Source organism: Mesoplodon densirostris, chromosome 4 (genome assembly GCF_025265405.1).
Source record: "Mesoplodon densirostris isolate mMesDen1 chromosome 4, mMesDen1 primary haplotype, whole genome shotgun sequence".
Classification (NCBI taxonomy): Eukaryota; Metazoa; Chordata; class Mammalia; order Artiodactyla; family Ziphiidae; genus Mesoplodon; species Mesoplodon densirostris.
Window position 1 is genome coordinate 11649170 of NC_082664.1, and position 20802 is coordinate 11669971.

General features: G+C 46.3%; 1 protein-coding gene across 5 annotated transcripts; it reads left to right on the forward strand.

Annotated features, from left to right (window-relative positions):
• The first annotated feature begins 11 nt into the window (after nucleotides 1–11).
• Nucleotides 12–20581, forward strand: DDX24 (DEAD-box helicase 24). 5 transcript variants are annotated; one of them, XM_060095692.1, is made up of 10 exons: nucleotides 12–85; nucleotides 688–785; nucleotides 2090–2809; nucleotides 10049–10594; nucleotides 11666–11819; nucleotides 12084–12599; nucleotides 14604–14679; nucleotides 16836–17024; nucleotides 18401–18530; nucleotides 20028–20581. In XM_060095692.1, the coding sequence occupies exons 3-10, from the start codon at nucleotides 2095–2097 to the stop codon at nucleotides 20297–20299; spliced, it is 2598 nt and encodes an 865-aa protein (XP_059951675.1). In that variant the 5' UTR covers nucleotides 12–85; nucleotides 688–785; nucleotides 2090–2094; the 3' UTR covers nucleotides 20300–20581. The 5 variants fall into 5 exon arrangements, with proteins under 5 accessions (XP_059951675.1, XP_059951677.1, XP_059951678.1 ...); XM_060095691.1 differs by lacking the exon at nucleotides 12–85 and adding an exon at nucleotides 92–278; XM_060095693.1 differs by lacking the exon at nucleotides 12–85 and adding an exon at nucleotides 92–278 and having other exon boundaries at nucleotides 2093–2809.
• Nucleotides 20582–20802: the final 221 nt, after the last annotated feature.

Consider the following 20802-nt stretch of genomic DNA (forward strand, 5'->3'; position numbering starts at 1 on the left):
AAGCCCCTCCCCGGAACTGCGGTGGACGCTGCCGAGGAGGGCTGGTGAAGCGGTGTTTGAGGCGGTTTGTCGGCGTCCTTACACAGTGAGTACCGAGGCCGGAGCCGGAGCGGGGCCGGGGCCGGAGCCGGCACCCGAGAGGAGCTGGAGGCAGCCTCCCAGCGCGGACTCTCCAGGCCGTTGTGTTCTCGGGACCAGAGAGGGCGGCCGCCGGCCTCTTCAAGCGGCCTGGCCGACCCTGCGCCGGGAGCCCCTCGGTTTCTCTGCTTCGTGAGCCGGTTGGTGCCTGACGCGAGGCGCCAGCGCCGGGCGCCTGGCCGGGCGCCAGGAGGAGGGACCCCTCCCGCTTGCTCTGCGGGTCGCAGTCCGCGTCCTCGCCCCCATGTGCCTCCTTCCTTCCCCCCGTCGTTGATCCGGGTTGCTTGTGAATGCGGCGTAGGCGATGCTGGGGGTGAACCTTCGTTGCGCTCTGGCTTGCTTTGCCGTCGGGGCGCCATGCTGAGCGGTTCTGGACGTGCGTCACCTTTTTGTCTTGGCGTGATGTTCCAAGGAGACACAGACCCTCATCATCCCCATTTGCCAGACGAGGATCTGAGGCTCACAGTGATTGACACGTACACCCCAGACTCAGAGCGGGCCAGTGACGGGTCCAGATTTCAACCAAGGTTTCCCTTTGTCTTCCCACAGGATCTAGTTTTCTCGGCCTGTCTGAAAAGGGAGAACGTGGCTCGAGTTCCAGTCTGACGGCTTGTGCATAGATCACTTGTTTTTAAATCACTGAAAAGGTAATGAAAAAGCTGGTTGGGTTTTAAGCCAGTTGGCAAAGGCCAGAGTGGTGGCCAAGGCACCTGCCCTCTTGGGGCAAGGCTTGAGAAGGAAGAAAGCTCTGTGCACTCTTAATAAAGCTGTCCTCCTCACCCACCCTCCAGCGACCCCCCGCAGATTCTTATTCAGCCTTCAAAATGGCTCGGGTGTGGCAGGCTTCATCCTCCATGCTTTACATAATGTTATTTATTGCAGAGAACATTTTGGGACTTAGCTAGTAAACCCCTCCCCCCTTTTGAAAATATGAGAACACTGAGGTGCAGAGAGGATTAAGCAGGACCTGCCAAGGGCACGCGAGCAGTCGGTGTTGGATCTGGAATCCAAACCAGATCTAGTCATATGTCTTTGTTACACCTCCTGTGTCCCCTCTGTTGCAGGCCAAGCTGAGCACTATGCGGGTACATTTCTTGCCTTCTTTGATCTTGGATCTGGAATCCAAACCATATCTAGCCATATGTCTTTGCTACACCCCCTGTGTCCCCTCTGATGCAGGCCAAGCTGCCCACTATGTGGGTACATTTCTTTCCTTCTTTGATCTTGGTTCTGGAATCCAGACCAGATCTAGTCATATGTCTTTGTTACACCTCCTGTGTCCCCTCTGTTGCAGGCCAAGCTGCCCGCTATGTGGGTACATTCCTTTCCTTCTTTGATCTTGGATCTGGAATCCAAACCATATCTAGCCATATGTCTTTGCTACACCCCCTGTGTCCCCTCTGATGCAGGCCAAGCTGCCCACTATGTGGGTACATTTCTTTCCTTCTTTGATCTTGGTTCTGGAATCCAGACCAGATCTAGTCATATGTCTTTGCTACACCTCCTGTGTCCCCTCTGTTGCAGGCCAAGCTGCCCGCTATGTGGGTACATTCCTTTCCTTCTTTGATCTTGGATCTGGAATCCAAACCATATCTAGTCATATGTCTTTGCTACACCTCCTGTGTCCCCTCTGATGCAGGCCAAGCTGCCCACTATGTGGGTACATTTCTTTCCTTCTTTGATCTTGGTTCTGGAATCCAGACCAGATCTAGTCATATGTCTTTGCTATACCTCCTGTGTCCCCTGTGTTGCAGGCCAAGCTGCCCGCTATGTGGGTACATTTCTTTCCTTCTTCGATCTTCTCTGGCTGGCAGCATCAGTGTTAGAGCCATCTTTGTGTCCACTTCTTTGCAGGGCCTGATACTCTATAGGCTGCTTAGAAAGTATTTGTTGCCTCAGAACCCCGTGCTTCTCAGTTGCCAATCTAATGGAACATTTCTCTGCTTTTCAGCAGCCATGAAGTTGAAAGAGAAAAAATCGAGGCCAAAGCCACCAAACTATGGCAGAATTCAGAGGAAGGGCATCAAAGTTGTGGGAAAATGGAAGCAGGTGAAGATTGACCCAAATATGTTTGCAGACGGACAGATGGATGACTTGGTGTGCTTTGAGGAACTGACGGATTATCAGTTGGTCTCCTCTGCGGAGAGTTCCTCCAGTCTCTTCTCAAAGGAGGAGCCCAAGAAGAGAAAGGCACAAGCCGTTTCAGAAGGAGAGGAGGAAGGAGAGTCTACCTCCTCAAAGAAAAAGATGAAGTTGAAGAAGAGTAAAGATGTGGAAACTGAAGGAACCGGTGCCCAGAAAGTGTTTCAGGGCAAAGCTACTGATCCAGGGCCCCAGGGAGATGACACAGTTTGTCCTGATCCAGAGGTAGGGGAGATGGCATCAGAAAGCCTGGCCCAGACGGTTCCAAAAAAGAAGAACAAGAAAGGGAAAAAAACCTCAGAGCCTTCTCAGGGTACTACTCCAAAGGTGCCCAAAAAAGCAAAGACCTGGATGCCTGAAATGCATGATCACAAGGCAGATGTATCAGCTTGGAAGGATCTGTTTGTACCCAAGCCAGTTCTCCGAGCGCTCAGCTTTCTAGGCTTCTCTGCCCCGACACCAGTCCAAGCTCTGACCTTGGCACCTGCCATTCGTGACAAACTGGACATCCTTGGGGCTGCTGAGACAGGTAAGGGCATGCTTATCTGGCGGCCAGGGCAAGATTGCTTCTGGATTGAGCTTGTGGCTGCTAAGAGGCTGGTTGGCTGGGAGACGGGGATGTTGGGAGCATGACCACAAAAGCACTGTTGAGTGAAGGTTTTTAGAAGTCGGCTAGCTCTGGGCTGAAATAGGCCACGTCCTGATTGGTGCCCTAGGCAGGTCACTATTTCTCTGAGCCCTGCAGACCCTGTTATAAAATGGAGATACACAACTGCAGTACGTCCTTCTTTTGCTACGTGGGTTAAATGTAAGTGCCAACTAAATTTATACATTTACACAATAGTAAACTAGTAACAAAAAACAATAGTAAACTAAAATTTACACAGTACGTTGTAAGTGATCTGCGAATGGTAGTTTTTTTCCAAGTCCTGAGCCTTTTCTGAATGGCTCAGAGGTAAAGTAGGGCTAAGATCAGCCCTCTGGAGAGGTAGATCTTCATTAGTATAAGGAAGCAGTGTCTCATTCACAAGAGTTGTCCAAAGATAAAAAGGGCTGCGTTGGGAGTTGGTGGGTTTATTGGCATTGGAAGGATTTGAGTCTGTGATAACCATTGGGTGGATTTTGTAGGCAGATTTGGGCAGGAGGTGACTATTGGGACTAATCATTGCTTAAAGATCCCTCATTCCTTGGGCCACCTGAGACTTTGTGAAGCAATGACAGGTAGACTCACCCTGGGGAGACTAAACTACTGATGGGGGAAGGAGCAATACAAGCCTGGAGCTATTAGTCTAACTTGACCAGCAGTAACCAATAGAAATATATACGTAATGTGAGCCACATATGTAACTTAAAATTTCCTAGGAGCCATATTAAAAAAGGTTTTTAAAAAGTGAAAATTAATTTTAATAGTATATTTAACCAATTACATAACATATTTCAGTACGCAATGAATGTAAAATTATTGAGATATTTTATATTCTTATTTTTATACTGTTTTCAGACTCTGATGTGTATTTTCAACTTGCCGCCCGTCTCAGTTTAGAGTAACCACATTTTAAGAGCTTGAGAGCTGTATGTGGCTAGTAGCTACTATATTGTATGGCACAGAACTGTAACCAAAAGTGGGGTCCAGCTGCTCACCGCTCAAAAGCCAATAAAGAGGCCAGGTTGGTGAAAGGAAAGTTTGCTTTATTTTGGATGCCGGCAGCGGAGGCGGGGCGTGGCGGGGCAGGGGGTGCTCCTGTCTGAAGGCCGACCCCCCACCCCCCCAACCAGTGGGCAAGAGCTTTTATAGATGGAGGGGAGGGGGCCGCATGCAGAAACAGCACAGTCAGCTGTTGACAGTCACCTTGAAATTTGTCATTGGTGGTCTGACCAGCATCGTCTTCATTGTTTTAAGTACAATTAATCTTCAGTTCCAGGATCGGTGTGTTTCCATTTTCTTGAGGCCAGTTCTCAGAATGGCAGCTTATGTCATGGCTACAGTCCGGTCATCATGTAGTTAACTTTTTCCACCTGGTGGGCGTTTTATCTGTAGATACACAGAGGGTATCTATAAGACAGCTCACAGGATGTGGCTCCGAATATTATCTATAGCCCTTGAGAAGGAACTAAAGGTCCTTAGCTATGCTTATTGACTAAACTATTATTATTTAGTCTTGTTGGACTGCTTTCCTTTGCTTCTGCATTTTGTCACTTCTCTGATTAAACTTATTCTTTGGCTGAAGTTTTTCCACAGACAGAATGCAGGCTGAGGAGATGGTCGGGAAGGACGATAGAGTCCTGCTCCATTTCAGAGCTAGACCATGTAGACCAGCGGTCCCCAACCTTTTTGGCACCAGGGACTGGTTTTCTGGAAGACAGTTTTTTCCACAGAAGGGGGTGGGTGGTGGTTTCAGGATGATTCAAGTGCATTACACTTATTGTGCACTTTATTTCTATTATTGTTAGTTACATTGTAATATATAATGAAATAATCATGCAGTTCACCATAATGCTGACAGGAGGCCGAGCTCAGGGAGTAATTTGCGCGATGGGGAGCGGCTGTAAATACAGATGAAGCTTCGCTAACTCGCTGGCCGCTCACCTCCCGCTGTGCGGCCTGGTTCCTAACAGGCCACAGACAGCTACGGGTCTGTGGCCTGGGGGTTGGGGACCCCTGATCTAGACACTTTGTGCCTTGGATTTCTGGAAGAGTGGTCAGGAAACTTGAGGTGAGGTCCTGTAGAAGAGTTATAAAGATGGAAGAGGGAGGAAACCCCAGGAAAGGGGGATGGAGGTAACAGTGATAGCTTAGAACATTTATTTAACATTTAAAATATGTCACGCCCTGCGTTACATGCATGAACTCAGTTTCTCAAAACCACCCTGAGGTAGGTTCCGTTATTATTGCCATCTTACTGAAGAGGAAACTCGGCCTCACAGAGGGTAGACAGTGTCCCTAAAACTGCCCCACTGAAAAGTGGTAGTGCTTGAATAGTTCTAGGCTAGGTCTATGTGCTCTTAAGCATTCTGCTACACTACTTTGGTATGTGCAGAGAGGCCTGGAAGTCTGTTTCTGGAAGGCAGAGGACAGATGTGAGCCACTTTGGCTAGAGATTGACATTTGGATGTATACCACAGCTCCTATCAGGCTGTTGCTAGGGAATGCTGTGAATCCACAGGTCCAAGTCTCAAAGACTTTCGGGGCTGTGGGCAAACTGCTGCCAATGCAGATAATGAATATATCCATCACCCCCAAAAGGTGTTGGGGCCCCTTAATAATCCCTCCTTCGGGCTTCCCTGGTGGCGCAGTGGTTGAGAGTCCGCCTGCCAATGCAGGGGACGCGGGTTCGTGCCCCGGTCTGGGAAGATCCCACATGCCGCAGAGCAGCTGGGCCCGTGAGCCATGGCCGCTGAGCCTGCGCGTCCGGAGCCTGTGCTCCGCAACGGGAGAGGCCACAACAGTGAGAGGCCCGCGTACCGCAAAAAAAAAAAAAAAAAAAAAAATAATCCCTCCTTCCCTAGGCTCCCCTCCTTGTTCATCCCCAGGTAACCTCTGATAGTCTTTCTATCGCTGTAAATTAGTTTGCACTTTCCAGAATTTTAAAATGGAATCATACAGTATGTATTTTGGGGAGGGAGAGTGTCTGCTCTTTAACTCAGCATACTTTGAGATTCAGCCATGTTATTGCAAATACCAGTGGTTCATTTCTTTTTATTGATGAGTAGTATTCCACTGTATGGATAGAGTGCAGTTTGTTTATCTATCTATTGATGGATAGTTCTGTTCTTTCTAGTTTTTGGCACTTACAAGTAAAACTATCATAAATATTGCTGTAAAAGTCTTTGTATGGTATATGCTTTGATTTCTGTTGGGTAAATACCTAGGTGTGGAATGGCTAGGTCTTACGGTAAATGTAACTTTTTAGGAGTTTTCCAAAGTGATTGTACCATTTTACATAATCACCAGGTTATGAGAGTTCAGATTGGTCCATGTCCTTGCCAGTACTTGGTGTGGTCAGTCTTTAATTTGATTTAGACTTTAAAAATTTTAGTGATATTTCCTTGTGGCTTTCATTGGTATTTCCCTAGAGACTCCTTGAGCAGCGTCTTTTCGAGTGCCTAATTGTATCCATATTATCTTCTTTGGTGGTGTCTGTTTAGTTCTTTTGCCCATGTTTTAATTGGGTTGTGGTTTTCCTATTATTGAATTCACAATATATTCTAGATACACCTCCTTTATCATATATGTGATGTGCATTTTTTTTCTCCCAGTCTGTGGCTTATTTCTTCATTCTCTTTACAGTGTCTTTCAAAGAGCAGGAGTTATTTATTTTGATGAAGTTTAAATGATCACGTTTTCTTTTACAGATGTGCTTACCTAAGAATCCTTTGCCTAACACAAGATCACAAAGATTTTCTCCTGTATTTTCTTCTAGAAATGTTACTAGTTTTAGGTTCTGTGTTTCAGTCTGATCCTTCCTGTGTTAACTTTTATGGGGAGACATACAGATCAAAGGTTTTGTTTTGTTTTGTTTTGCACGTGGCTATCTAATTATTCCAGCACTGTTTGCTGAAAAACTGCTTTCTCCACTGAATTGCCTTTGCATCTTTTTTGAGAATCAGTGACCATATAGGTGTGGGTCTATTTCTGGAGTCTTTTCTTTTCCATTGATCTATTTGTCTATTTTTACTGTTTTCCCAATACCTCACTATGTTGGATACAGTAGTTTTAGAATAAGTCTTAAAATCAGGTAGTATAAGTCCTCCAATTTTGTTCTTTTCAAAACTTATTTTGGCTATTGTAGGCCCTTGGCGTTTCAAGGTGAATTTTAGAGTCAGTTTTTCAATTTCAACAAAAAAGTCAGCTGGTATTCGGATTGGGATTGCCTTGGTTATAGAGCCAACTGAGGACGTGACATCTGGACAATATAGAATCTTCCAGTCCATGAATGTGGTATAGCCCTCCATTTTTTTTAGGTCTTCAGTTTTTCTTAGCAGGGCTTTGTAGTTTTCAATGTATGCACATGTATTAGATTTATCCTTAAATATTTCATATTTTCGATGCTTTTGTAAATGGTAATTTCAGATTTCCTATTTCTGATGCTAATAAATAGAAATCTGCATATTTGTATATTGATCTTGTATCCTGCAACTTGGTACCATCAACTAGCTTCTTGAAGATTACATAGGATTTTCTTCAAAGATGATTATTCATCCAATCTGGATGCCTTTTGTTTATTTTTGTCTTATTTATTGCACTGGCTAAAACTCCAGTCCAATTGGAATTGAAGTGGTATAGTGGGCATCATTGCTTCGTTCCTGATCTTTGGGGAAAGATATTCAGTGTTTCATCATTAAGTGTGATGTTAGCAGTAGGTTTTTTCCTGTTTGTCCTCTATCAGGTTGAGAAACTTCTCTTCTGTTTCTAGTTTGCAGAAAGATTTTTATCAGGAATGGTTACTGTATTTTTTTTAACGCCTTTTCTGCTTATATTGAGATATATGTTTTTTTCATTTTCAGTTTGTTGATAATGGTGATAAACTGAACTTAGTCTCAGTGTATTATCTGTACATTGTTGGATTTGATTTGCTAAAATTTTGTTGATGCTTTTTGAATTTCTGTTAATGGGATATTGGTTTGTAGTTTTGTCTTCTTCTAATGTCTTTGACTGGTTTTGGAATCAGAGTAATGCAGGCCTCAGAGTGAGTTGAAGTATTCCCTTCAATTTTCTGAAAGAGTGTGTATAGAATTGGCATTTTTCTTCCTTAAGTATTTGGTAGAATTCATCTGTGCTTGCACTTTTCTGTATAGGATGGTTTTTAATTATGAACTTAATTACTTTACCATATTAGAAATATTTTTATTTTTTCTTGAGTGATAGTTTTCTACTTGCAGTTCAGTTAGCTTTTGTTTTGTGAATGTTGAAACCCTGTTATTAGATGCATAAATGTTTAGGACTATTGTATCCTCTAAATGAGTTCACTTTTTTCGTTAAGAAATGGCCCTCTTTTTCCCTGAAGTATTCTGTGTTCTAAAATCTCCTTTGTCGGGTTATTAATGTAGCTTTTCCAGCTTTATTTTGATTAATGTTAGCATGGTGTGTCTTTTTCCATACTTGTACTTTTGTCCTATTTATATCTTTATATTCAAAGTGAGTTTTTTATAGGCAGCATATAATTGGGTCTTGCTGTTTAATCCAACTATCTTATCTTGTCTTTTAATTGTGTTGAGATCATTTACATTTCATGTGATCATTGATAATGGTTGGGTTTTAATCTGTTTTCCTATTTGTTTTCTATTTCTCCCAGCTATTCTTTATTCCTTTGTTCCTCTTCTACCTTCTTTTGGATTGAATATTTGTGATACCATTTTATCTTTTTTATAGTCTTATTAGCTATAACTCTTTGTTATGTCCTTTTGGAGGTTGCTTTTGGGTTCACAGATGATGTCTTCAGTATACCATACTCTACCTTCAAGTGATAATATACTACTTTATATATAGTACAAGAACGTTACAAGAGTATATTTCCATTTTTTCTTTGCTTTGTGCTTTTTGTTTTATACTTTATATGTGTTAGAAATCCCCAAACACATTTTCATTATTTTTGCTTTAAATAGTCAGTTATTTTTTAAAGAAGTTTTAATAAGAAAAAGACTTTTTATATTCATCCATGTCACCGTTTCTGGTGCTCTTCATTCCTTCGTGTTGATCCAGATTTTCAGCCAATATCATCTTTCCTTCTACATGAAGGACTTCCTTTAATATTTCTTGAATACCAGGTCTGCTGATGATAAATTCTTTCAGCTTTTGTATCCCTACAAAAGTCTTTATTTTGCATTTCGTTTTGAAAGAGATTTTTGCTAAGTGTAGAGTTAGAGATTGTCAGATTTTTTCCCCCAGGTCTTCAGATAAAGATGTCATTGCACTGTTTTGTAGCATTTGTTGTTTCTGATGAAAAGTGCTGTTTTTCTTCTCTGAAGTTTTATGAGTTTGTTTTTGCTTTCTTTTCTTTCTTTTTTTTTTTTTTTGTTATAGTTCTTGCTTATAGTACCTCATTCCTGAGATATGCTCATTTTCCTCTGAAAATTATCTGTGAGAGTTCTTTGAGGTCTGTGATAAAAGTTTCTTTATACAGACATCACTTATTTGCTTCTGCTTGGGGCATTTTAATTTTGGAACCACTTTAAATTCTCAGCTTGAAGTGGTTTGTTTTGTTTGTTTGTTTTTGTCCACACAGATGGTGTGACTACTTGGGCTCCATATACATTCAAAGGCTAGTTTGCAAATGTTCAAGCATAGACAAAAGTTTTAAAGTTTCCTCGAAAACTAAGAAAATTTTCTTTTACTCCCTCCTTCCCCACTAGAGAAAGGTTTTGGGAAAGTATTATACAGATTTTCATTCCTTACCCTTCAATTTTGTGTTCCTTTACAACAGCAACACACACACACACACACACACACACACACACACACAAACGCACAAAACTTGGCCATCTCTTTAGGGTTTCATTGTTTGGACATTTGTCTGTAGTTTATTGGTGACCTCAGCCCGCAATGCCAGTCTGTCAGACTTTTCCTCAGACTCCTAATTACAGGTGCCCTCTGGTTGCAGTGCTGTAGGGGTACCATAGCTGTGTAGGGTAGAAGGAGCTTTGGATTGGTCAGGGTGGCACTTGGCTATTTCAGGGTCCCTTATTCCGTGTAAAGGATAGAATCTCAGGCAAAAGTATGTACGTCTGTTGATTCACACTGTTTTTGTTTGTTTTTTGTTCTGCTTCTAAGGAAGTGGGAAAACGCTTGCCTTTGCCATTCCAATGATTCATGCAGTGCTGCAGTGGCAGGTGAAGAAGAAGCCTATCCCAGCTCTAAGTAACACAGGAGCACCACTTGGGGAGACCAGTAATGAGGCTGGAGTTGAGACAGGATCACCAGGCAGGGCTGGAACTGAGTCTGGAGCTTTGCCCGTTGAGATTGGAATTGAGGGTGAAGCACTGCCCAGTGAGGCTGGAGCGAAGGCTAGAGCAGCACCCAGCCAGGCAAGAGCCCAGATTGGAGCTACAACCTCAAACCGGGCGCTGCCCTCCTGTGGTGATGACGCTGATGATGCCGGTGAAGGACCTTCTTCCCTGATCAGGGCGACGCCCGTTCCCAAACAGGATGAAGGCAAGGAGGAGAAGCTTGATGAAGAGCAGACTAGAAAGTCACAACAAGAATTGGGCGGCAAAATTGCACATCCAAGGCGTCCTCTGCTTGGACTGGTTCTGACTCCCACTCGAGAGCTAGCCGTTCAAGTCAAACAACACATTGACGCTGTGGCCAAGTTCACAAGTGAGGTTCAATTCCGTTTAATAAATGTTGCCTGAAAGGATTCCAGTAGCTGGGGTGGCAGAGGTGAATCAGCTGTGCCCGTCCTCTAGAGGGAACCTTTCTCTTCAGCCAGAGCATGAAGCCCGGCAGAAAACTGTTTGCGTGACACATTCTTTATTCTCCCAAGGATAACACCTAGCTAATGCTGTTCTAGCTGCATAGGAAATTAGTTAACTTACTGGATACAGTAGATACTTGGGGCAGCGTTTGGCAAACCACTGTTTGGTTTTTTGTGGGGGGTTTTTTGTAAATAAAGTGCTGCCACACCCTCTTATTTACATATGTCTGTGGTCACTTTTGCATCACCAATGCAGAGTGGAATAGAGGTAGTAATTGTACCCAGACCATTTAGCCCACAGGGCCACAAATGTTTACTGTTGGAAAAGTTTGTTGACTCTTGCCTTTGGGCATTAGAACTTAACTTTTTCAGGGAATTCTTTGGGAGAGGCTGCAGAGTCGGGGTTTCAATTTTATAGTAAAAGGATCAGTTACTTATCAAGCTCTGACTGTGTATTACAAGGCACTTCACTAAGCGCTTTGCTTGCATGACCCTTTGTGTTCCATACTGGCTACCATGCGAAGTCCTCCACTAGAGAGGAGAAGAGAACACTAGCCATCAGAGGAGATTCAGTTTAATTTTAATTGAGGGGCATGAGCAGGAACGCCTAGGGGAGGTGTGTCACCGCTACGAGTTACATCTTTCCCAGCACCGTGGTGCACCACTGCTCATTTTGTCCAGAGCTTTGGATGTCACCATGCCTGGGTTCAAATCCAGCCCTACTGGTGTGGTTGGAGGGGAAAGAGTAGAAAAAAATGAGGTTGGGGAAATAGTCAGGGCCTAGATCCTAGAAGACCTGGTAAGCCCTCTAGCAGTGGCATCAACAGGGCAGGCCAGATGTTAGCACGCCCCTGGAGAAGGGAGCTGTGCTGGTGACTGGCAGCCTTTACTAATCTGGGGGCACCTGTGTCAGCGTTGGAAGAAATAAGCAATCAGTCTGAATAACAGTGTCCCTTATGTTTTGTGTACCATAGGCATTAAAACTGCTATTTTGGTTGGTGGAATGTCCACACAGAAACAGCAGAGGATGCTGAACCGTCAGCCTGAGATTGTGGTTGCCACTCCAGGCCGGCTGTGGGAGCTAGTTAAAGAAAAGCACCCTCATTTGAGCAACCTCCGGCAGCTCAGGTGAGAAACAGTACCTCCCCCTTTCCCCCAGCCCCTGTTCTGAAGTGGACCTGAGGTGACGTGGCACAGTGTGCAATGCCTTCTCCCTGTTACAAAGTGCCATGGTGTGGCACTAGCCAGACTTGGGCCTTTAGAAAGCCGAGCATGTGTGCGGGGGATTAGCTGAGGGCCCTGAGTGGGCAGGGGGTGCCGTAGAGTATATGCCGTGGGGGACTCCTCTTACCTGCTGCTAACCAGGTGATGTGGGTCTGTCTGGATCTGTAGGTGCCTGGTGATCGATGAGGCTGACCGCATGGTTGAGAAAGGCCACTTTGCTGAGCTCTCACAGCTGCTAGAGGTGCTCGGTGATGCCCAGTACAACCCAAAGAGACAGACACTTGTTTTTTCGGCCACGCTGACCCTGGTACATCAAGCTCCTGTTCGAATCCTTCACAAGAAGCACGCTAAGAAAATCGACAAATCTGCCAAACTTGACCTCCTCATGCAGAAGATTGGCATGAGGGGCAAGCCCAAGGTCATCGACCTTACAAGAAAGGAGGCCACGGTAGAGACACTGACAGAGACCAAGATCCATTGTGAGACTGATGAGAAAGACTTATACCTGTACTACTTCCTGATGCAGTACCCAGGCCGCACCTTAGTGTTTGCCAACAGTATCTCCTGCATCAAACGCCTCTCGGGGCTCCTCAAAGCCCTGGATGTCATGCCGCTGACCCTGCACGCCTGCATGCACCAGAAGCAGAGGCTCAGAAACCTGGAGCAGTTTGCCCATCTGCAGGAGTAAGTCAGGCCTGTCCACAGATTAGCCGTTGGGTCTAGGTCGCCAGGATGGTGGGAAGCTACCTTCTTTCATGGGATCCTTATCGGTAGAAGGCAGCCTTTTGTCTGCACAGCGTGAGGCAGGTTCACTGTCACCTAGGACATTTGGTTGCTGGTAATGCCTAACAGAAACGTCTGTGATAATGAGTAATGGTGACAATAATGTCTATTATTATTGAACACTTAACGGTAGATTAAGTATTGTGCTTGCATTTTAGATACATTATTATATTCATTCACTTCTCACATCCTTGAGAAGAAGAATAGAGTCATGGTTAAGAGCACAGACTGGAAGCGGACCGCTTGAGACCACATCCTCCTGGCTGTGTCACTTCTAGCTGGTCAGATTACTTCTTCGTGTTTCAGTTTTCTCATAATCAGTATAATAATAGAAGTTATGGCAGAGGGTTGCTCTGAGGAGTAAGTGACTTTATGCATTTGAAGTGTTCGGAGCAGTGCTTGGCACATGGTATGAGCTTGCTAAATGTTAGCTTTAATACTGACCACTTGTCATTGTTCTTATTTTATAGATTAAAAAAGTAAGGTTTAGAAAAGCACATAAGCTTGCCCAAGGTTTCTCGGCTTGGAAGTGGTAGAGCTGGGCCTCAGACCAGCCTGTCAGACTGCGGAGCTCACGCTGTCATGTCCATCTGCTCTTGGGCCTGATGGTCAGGCAGGCAGCACGGTGCAGATTGTCAAAATGAGGGCCTGGGAAGCTGGACTTTAAATTGGCTTCTGCCCACATTGTTTTGTCCGGTTACCGGTTACAGATTAGTTTCAAGAACAAGTGGTTCACTTCCCTCTGAATGTTAGTAAGTAGAGTTAGTGGTTCATTGGATCAGGAGTTGGCAAACTATAGCCCATGGGCCAGATCTGGCTTGTTGCCTGTTTTTATAAGTAAAGTTTTATCGGAACACAGCGAGGCCTATTTATGTATCGTCTATAGCTGTTTTTGTGCTATAATGGCAGAGTTGAGTAGTTTCAACAGACATCACCCACGAAGCCAAAAATAGTTTACTCTCTGGCCCTTTACAGAAGAAGTTTGCTGACCTTGACTTAGAACGCTGGTTTAATATTTTACAAACTTTAGTTTGCATCATATTCCGCAGCCCTATCTCAGAGATGCGGGAAGTGGGGACCCTGAAGGGCCTAAAATCTTTAGTTTTTAAGACATACCTCAGGTGCTTTTGACTCCCCTCAAACTACACATACATTAAGAAACATCACCCAGTACATATTATTGAGTGCTTGCTGTGAACCTGGCACTGTTCTAGGGGCTGGTAATACAATAGTGAGTAGTGCAGAGTCCCTGCTCTCATGGAGTTTACATCCCAGGGGAGGGAGGTAATAAACTGAAAAGTTAGTATACAGTTCGTCACGTGGTGCTAAGTGCTAAGAGGTAAAGTTGTATGGGGAGTTGTGCAGACTGTGGGTGTGTGGTCTGGGAGGCTTTTCTCATAAGGTGAGATTTGAGCAGAGAGTGGAAGAAAGTAAGGAAATGTGAATATCGGAGGAAGACCTTTATGGCCTAAGGTGCACTAAGTGCACAGGCTGGGAGATAAGAGCAGGTCTGGTGTGTTTGAGAAGAGCGAGGAGAGCAAGGACGCCTGTGTGACTGGAGGGAATGAAGTGGGAGGGTGATAGGAGATGAGGTCACGACCTAGAGTACGGCCCCATTTAATGCACTTGAGGTAGGCTTTATTATTGCAGAGTGTGGCTTGTCGATTGCGGCCAGTGAAACCCACGTTTGCATCCTGGCTCCACAACTGAATAGCCATATATATACCTTGGGAAGTTACTGTCTCTGAGCCTCAGCTTCTTTATCTGTCAGAGGGAGATGTGTAATAGTATTGTCTCATAGAGTGTTTCTAAGGATGGTCGTGTTTAGGGTACTCAGCGGGTGGTCAGAATTTGATTAATGATAGCCGTTAGTTGTAATTAATGAGCTTTCTCTCTCCACCACAGTTGTGTTCTCCTGGCGACAGATGTGGCAGCTCGGGGCCTGGATATTCCTAAAGTCCAGCATGTCATCCATTACCAGGTAGGGACATCAGGGAATTTGTAGGCATCTCCCAACACTGAGTGGGGAATTTTTAAAGCAAGCGTTGAGGGAGGGAGGAAGGGGAGGGAGGAGGAATTGTTGGTCCCAAGGCCTCGTGCAACAGAGAATACCACGAGCATCTGGTGACCACCTGGCTGCTGCCACTTCCAGAACACCGTGCTGAGACTTATTCTCCAACACCTCTTGACACTGTCGGATGTCAAATATCAGATAGCCCCTTTCTTTTTGACTTGGGCAGACTACTTACTATTGGCAGGTTAGAGTCGTAGTTTCTTCCATGAAATGGGCATAATAAGTTTAGTGTGTAACATGATTACCCTGCTTGTAGAGAAATAAAGGAATGTGGTCATTAAGTCCTGCCCAGGCTTAAATCCCAGCTGTGTAACCTTGAGCAAGTGATTTAGTCTCTTTGTGCCTCAGTTTTTTCATTTGTTAAATGGCAGTTGTTATGGTATCGACTTCCTAAGTTCTTATTAAGGTGAAATAAGTTATTTGGCGTGAGGCGTTTCAAAAGCCACAGGTGGCGCTTCCTAAATGTGAGCTGCTGTTGATACTGACGTGACTATCAGCACGGGTACCTAGTAAAGATTAGCGTAGTGTGGCGGTTAGGCATGTGGGCTCCGGAAGCACGCTTCCAGCGTTTGAATCCTTCCTGGCGGCTGCTGAGCGGGTTAGCTCTCGGCACGTTACTTAGTATCTCTGGTTTCAATGTCATCGTTTGTAAAGTGGGAGTAATAATGCTACCTACGCCATAGGGTTGTCACAGGATTAAATTGAGCTAATGCTGACGGATCGCCTAGCGAGTGTAAGTCTTCAACAAATGGGAGCTGTTCTGGCATGATTGTTTCCCCTTTAAATCCTTCATGCTTTTAACCATCTTTGAGGGTGTCAATTCAGTTTAGCAAATCTTTATTCTTCCTCTTTTGGGGAAAGAGTCTGGGTCAGTCTCGGAAATATCCAGATGAGAACAAAATACCGTTCTAGCCCGGAAGAAGTATCACATCCACCAGAGAACGTGAGATGACCATACCCGTAACTTAAGGCAGAAGATATTAGAAAGTTGCAAAATAAAATCGGAGAGAGAGATAACTGCTAGTTGGGGAGGTTAGGAGGTTGGAAAGTGCTTTCTAAAAGATGCTTGGCATTTACGGATGCAGAGGATTTGGGCATGTAGAGGTAGAGAAGGAAGCAGGAGAAGGAGCAAACATGTGGAAGGGGGCAGCGGACAGGGAGGGAGAAGAAGGGGTTGTATGACAGAAGAGGAAAGTGAAGAATGGCAGCATTTCCAGCACATTATGAACCACTGATCACCGTGCTTGGGGCACTGCGTTGGAAAAGATGCTGAGCCTTCTCGGGGCTCAGTGGAGGAGACTGTTCTTGATTAGTGGTGTGTGCCATGGGTGTGGGAAGGGAGGGATTGTCAGCTCCCATGCCACATTATCCGTGGATAACATATCCAGTTTTTATTGGAGTAGAGGCAGCATAGCCCGGGCGTTAGCATGGTCTTTGGAGCTGGACTGCTTCATTTCGAATCCCGGCTCCACCATTTAGTTGGGTAACTTAGGGGAAACTGCTTCACATCGGTGTGTTTCAGTTTCCCGGTCTATAACATGGATCATCATGAAAGCATCTATTTCCTGTTGTTGTTGTTGAGGGATAAATGGGGTAGTAATACACGCAGAGGGCTTAGAATTGCCTGGCACGTTGATTACCATCATCCATCATCCATGCAGAGTTAATGAAGGACCATTAGAGTTTCTTTAGGTAGAGGGGTTATGATGGTCAGAGCTTTGGCTCTGGAAGATGACACTGGCAGCTTTGGGTTGGGTCACGGGGGCGGTGGCAGGACTGGAGACCAAATAAGAAGTGACTGCCATTGTCCAGTTGAATGGTCTTGAGGACCTGAACCAGGGCAGGGGCCATGGGAGGGCAGAGCCTGCACAGTGAATGGGCTAAACCTGGGGACAGTTTGGATGTGGGACTTAGGGAGAAGGGCTGGATCTGTCCACAGTGCTGGAGAGGTTTCTAGCTGCCTGGCTGAGAGGGAGGAGAGTCCAGCCTTGGGTTGTTGGCCTTGAGGGGAAGAGCAGTGCTTGGTGACAGTCACAATGACCTCCCAGTTCCTCCTTTGGCAGGTCCCTCGTACCTCGGAGATTTATGTCCACCGAAGCGGTCGAACTGCTCGTGCCACCAGTGAAGGCCTCAGCTTGATGCTGGTTGGGCCTGAGGACGTGATCAACTTTAAGAAGATCTACAAAACCCTTAAGAAAGATGAGGACATCCCGCTGTTCCCTGTGCAGGCAAAGTATATGGATGCAGTCAAGGTAAAAAGAAAAGTTCGAAGCCCAGTGCTAATGAGGGGAGGGATTGGGCTGCTCCCTCACTTTGCTGTGAGATTCTTGCAGGACCACCCTTGGAAACGAATTAGTAGTTCTGCCAATAGCTAAGCAGGGAGATTTGTAAAAAAAAAAAAAAAAAAAGAAATGGGTGGGGGGCACCGTGTCTGGCAGATGGGAGGATAGGGTGAGTGGCCAGAGTGGGAGGAGTTCTCTTCATGAACCCTTCCTTCCCTCCACCCCTGAAACCTCCACCATCACCCCTCCCCCATGGCAGGGGCAGTGAGCATGGCTGTCTGGACATGCCTTTGGATGGAGGGTTGTAGGGAAGTGAGGTCAGTGTGTCGTGCTGAGGCAGAAACTAAAGGTTTGTCACATCCCTGAAGCAGATGCCTGTAATTCCTACCTTCGGGGGTTTATTTTTAACTCAATAAACATTGCCTGAGTGGGTGCTGCTTATTATGGGCTGCAGCGTGTCAGGCACCAAAACAGGGTGGGTTCTCTTCCATAGAAATCCACTGGCTCGTGAGGCAGGTTGAGTCCAGGCTGAAGTTCAGGTACAAATGGAGCACTGTGGACTGGTGGGTATGTGGTCACATTGGTAGGAGGTTTAGTTTCCTCCAAGCCTCCTGCAGGCAGAGATGTGAAGGGGTGAAGAAGGGATGGAGTTCCAGGAATTGGGGGAGCAAAAAACAAGGAGTGGTTCAAGCTCTGCTGGCTCCTGTGGCTCAGAAGGACTGTTAGCTGTGTGGGGAAATACGGTGGGAGGTGAGATGGAGCAGTGGAGCGTGCAGAGAGGATTAGGAGCCACCCCGGCTTCCCGTGGCTCTTTTCCCCCACATCACAAGATCTTTCCCATTATCCTGGTGTATGCTGTTGCTGCGGTCTGAACCCAGAACCCAGGAGAAGGAGAACTGAAGTGTTGTTGGCAGAGGACAGTGTGGAAGAGGGGGATGGCAGTTATGTGTTGTCCCTGTGAGTGACAGCGGGACCCTAACTGAGGGCTCTCGGGGTGTCTCCAGGTCTCAGCTCAGCTATGGAAGCCGGCTGCGGTGTCTAGGGAAACGGTTCCCTTTGACACGTGAAGGTCGGGAGTCTGACCGAGGTGGGCTGCCAAGAAGAGGGGCTGTTCGAGCGGGTTTGGAAAGCCGGCTCTTGTGGTTCGCGTGTACACGCTCACAAGTAGCAGTTGCCCTCTGTGCTTTAATCAGGAACCAAAGCAAATGCATTTTGATGGGAGCTGAGGTGCATCTCACTGAACACTGATCTCAAGAGCTTTTTTAAAAACACAACTTAAATGAGACTTTTCTTCCCAGAGCCCTCAATCCTCTGTCACATGAATACTTTCTGTTCCTTTCCCCTAGGAGCGAATCCGTTTAGCTCGACAGGTTGAAAAAGCTGAGTATCGCAACTTCCAGGCTTGTCTGCACAACTCTTGGATTGAGCAGGCAGCGGCTGCCCTTGAGATTGAGCTGGAAGAAGAAATGTATATGGGTAAGGGGCAAGGTGGACTCGAGGAAGGGCTCATTCAGCTTTGATCTTTCGTTTTTCCCTTCAGCTTCTGTCTGTGGGAACCTCCCCACCACCATGGGTCCTGTCAAAATCGGCAAGACGCCTTTCCCTTCTTTGTGACAGGCGAGCCTAAAGCCCTCAGCCTCTGTCTGCTTCTGTCATCGTTTGTCTGGAGCCTATAGCTCCACCCCTCGGGTGGAGAGGCAGTGGAGTACAGTGACGTCAGGGCAGGCTCTGGGGCCAGGCTGCATGTGTGTGGCCACTGCCCCGGCCCTTAACGAGCTGTGTGACCGGGCCAAGTTACTTAACCTCTCTGTTGTACCTAGGCTGTCCTCATTTGTAAAACGCAGGTCGTACAGTACCTACCCACCTCATGGGGTTGCAAAGATGGCTTGAGTTAATGAGTAGAAAGTGCTTATAACAGTACCTGGCAAATAGAAAGTATTGGGTACATTTTAAGTTATTTATTGTCACCTGTCTTCCAAGCTGACAGATTACTTCTGTCATCATCTCATTTGATCTTCTCCGGTCTCATGATGTAAACAGAGCAGGAATCGTTATTACATTTGGGAACTGGAGGCTCACAGAAGCGATTTGTGCAGGGAAGCAGCTCCCGCACCAGGTGTTGACGGAGTCCGTGCTCCGAACCGAGGCCAGAGACTAAGGGTTCAGGGATGAATCTGTGTGGTCCTCGCTCTGGGAAAGCTCCTGACTCTAAGAAGTGGTAAAACCACATCTAGAACTAACACCAGAATTAGGTCCAGTGCTCTTTCCACCGCACAAGTGGGCAGCTCAGCTGAGGTGTTGGCATCTCGGTGCCAAAGCCAACAAATTCAGAGGCAGGCTTAACTGCTCCCTGCTCAGCATGGAAGCCAGGAACCAAATCACTAGGCTCGATGACAGTCAGTGGTCCTCCTGGTAGCTCAGGCTTGGGGCTAGGGCTGTGATGTGAGGCCCTGGCTTCCCTTCCTGAGGCCAGGCTGGCGTGGAGCCCTCTGGCCGTGTCCGCCTCTGCAGGTGCAGTTACAACGCTGGCGGGGAGATGCAGGGGAGCTGGGCTGCATAGGTGGCTTTCACTGTCTCCTGAGGGGTTTGTAGCCATCCAGTCACCAAATTCCAGGCAACCAGTGGGTGGGTCATAGGAAGAAAAGTGATCTTCAGGTCAGGAGACTGGGGTACTAATCTCAACTTGGCAGCTAGCTCTGTGACCTTGGGCAAGTGACCTGGATTTCCTCAACTGTAAACTAAAGATAATTCCTGTCTTAGAGGATTTTTTGGAGGGGTAAAGGACAGAGGGGCCCTGAGCGGTTCTCTAAACTGTGTTGGAAGTCAGCCAACAGTAGTTTCTGCAGAGCGCGTTCCTCCCCATCCTCCCCAAGGGTCCCAGAACACTTCTCATCACAAGTATTATCCATCAGGGGACGCAGAGTGCTCCTACAAGCCATAGTAAACATGATCTGTTTTGAATTGTGTTTCAAGGAGGAAAAGTTGACCAGCAAGAAGAGCGTCGGCGACAAAAGCAGACGAAAGTCCTGAAGAAGGAGCTGCGCCATTTACTCTCCCAACCGCTGTTTAAAGATGGTCTGAAAACCAAGTATCCCACTCAGTCTGGCAAGCTGCCCGAGCTCGTGTCCGCCCCAAGAAATGGTGAGTCCGCGCTGAGCTGCCTCTCCAAACAGAAGAAGAAGAAAAAGAAGCAGCCGAAAGAGCAGCGGCAGGAACAGCCACAGCCAAGCACAAGTGCAGACTAACCGCCCCCCAGGTCAGAGCCTGCTGGGGCCTGCACATTGTGTCTCTGTTCTCTGGTTGTATGGAAAACCTTCCCGCCTTTGGCTTCACGCCACTGTCAGCCCCAGTTACAAAAATCTCCCTCTTGCATACCACCTCCCATAGCAGGAGAGACCTCATGCAGATCTGTGTTGTTTCACAGTAAGAATTCTATGTAGCAGCTTATATATTTCTGCATTCCAGTGTTTACAGGCTTCTTGTATGGTTAACTTGATTTCCTCAATTAAAAACAATGGTCAGAACCAGTGCTTTTTCTTGAGTTTTTAGCCAGGATACGGGGGACACCGTCATAGTCCTCTGGCTGCAGGATGCACGCGGGGTGCGTCTCACTCCGCTGCACGGTGTGGATAGAGCGAGAGGCTGGTGAGCTTCGCAGATCACTGTAAAGTCCTTTCTGCCTGGGTCCCCACCGTGTGTCCCCGTTTTTCTCCACAGAAGAATCCTGACAGCTCCTTAGCTCTACCGC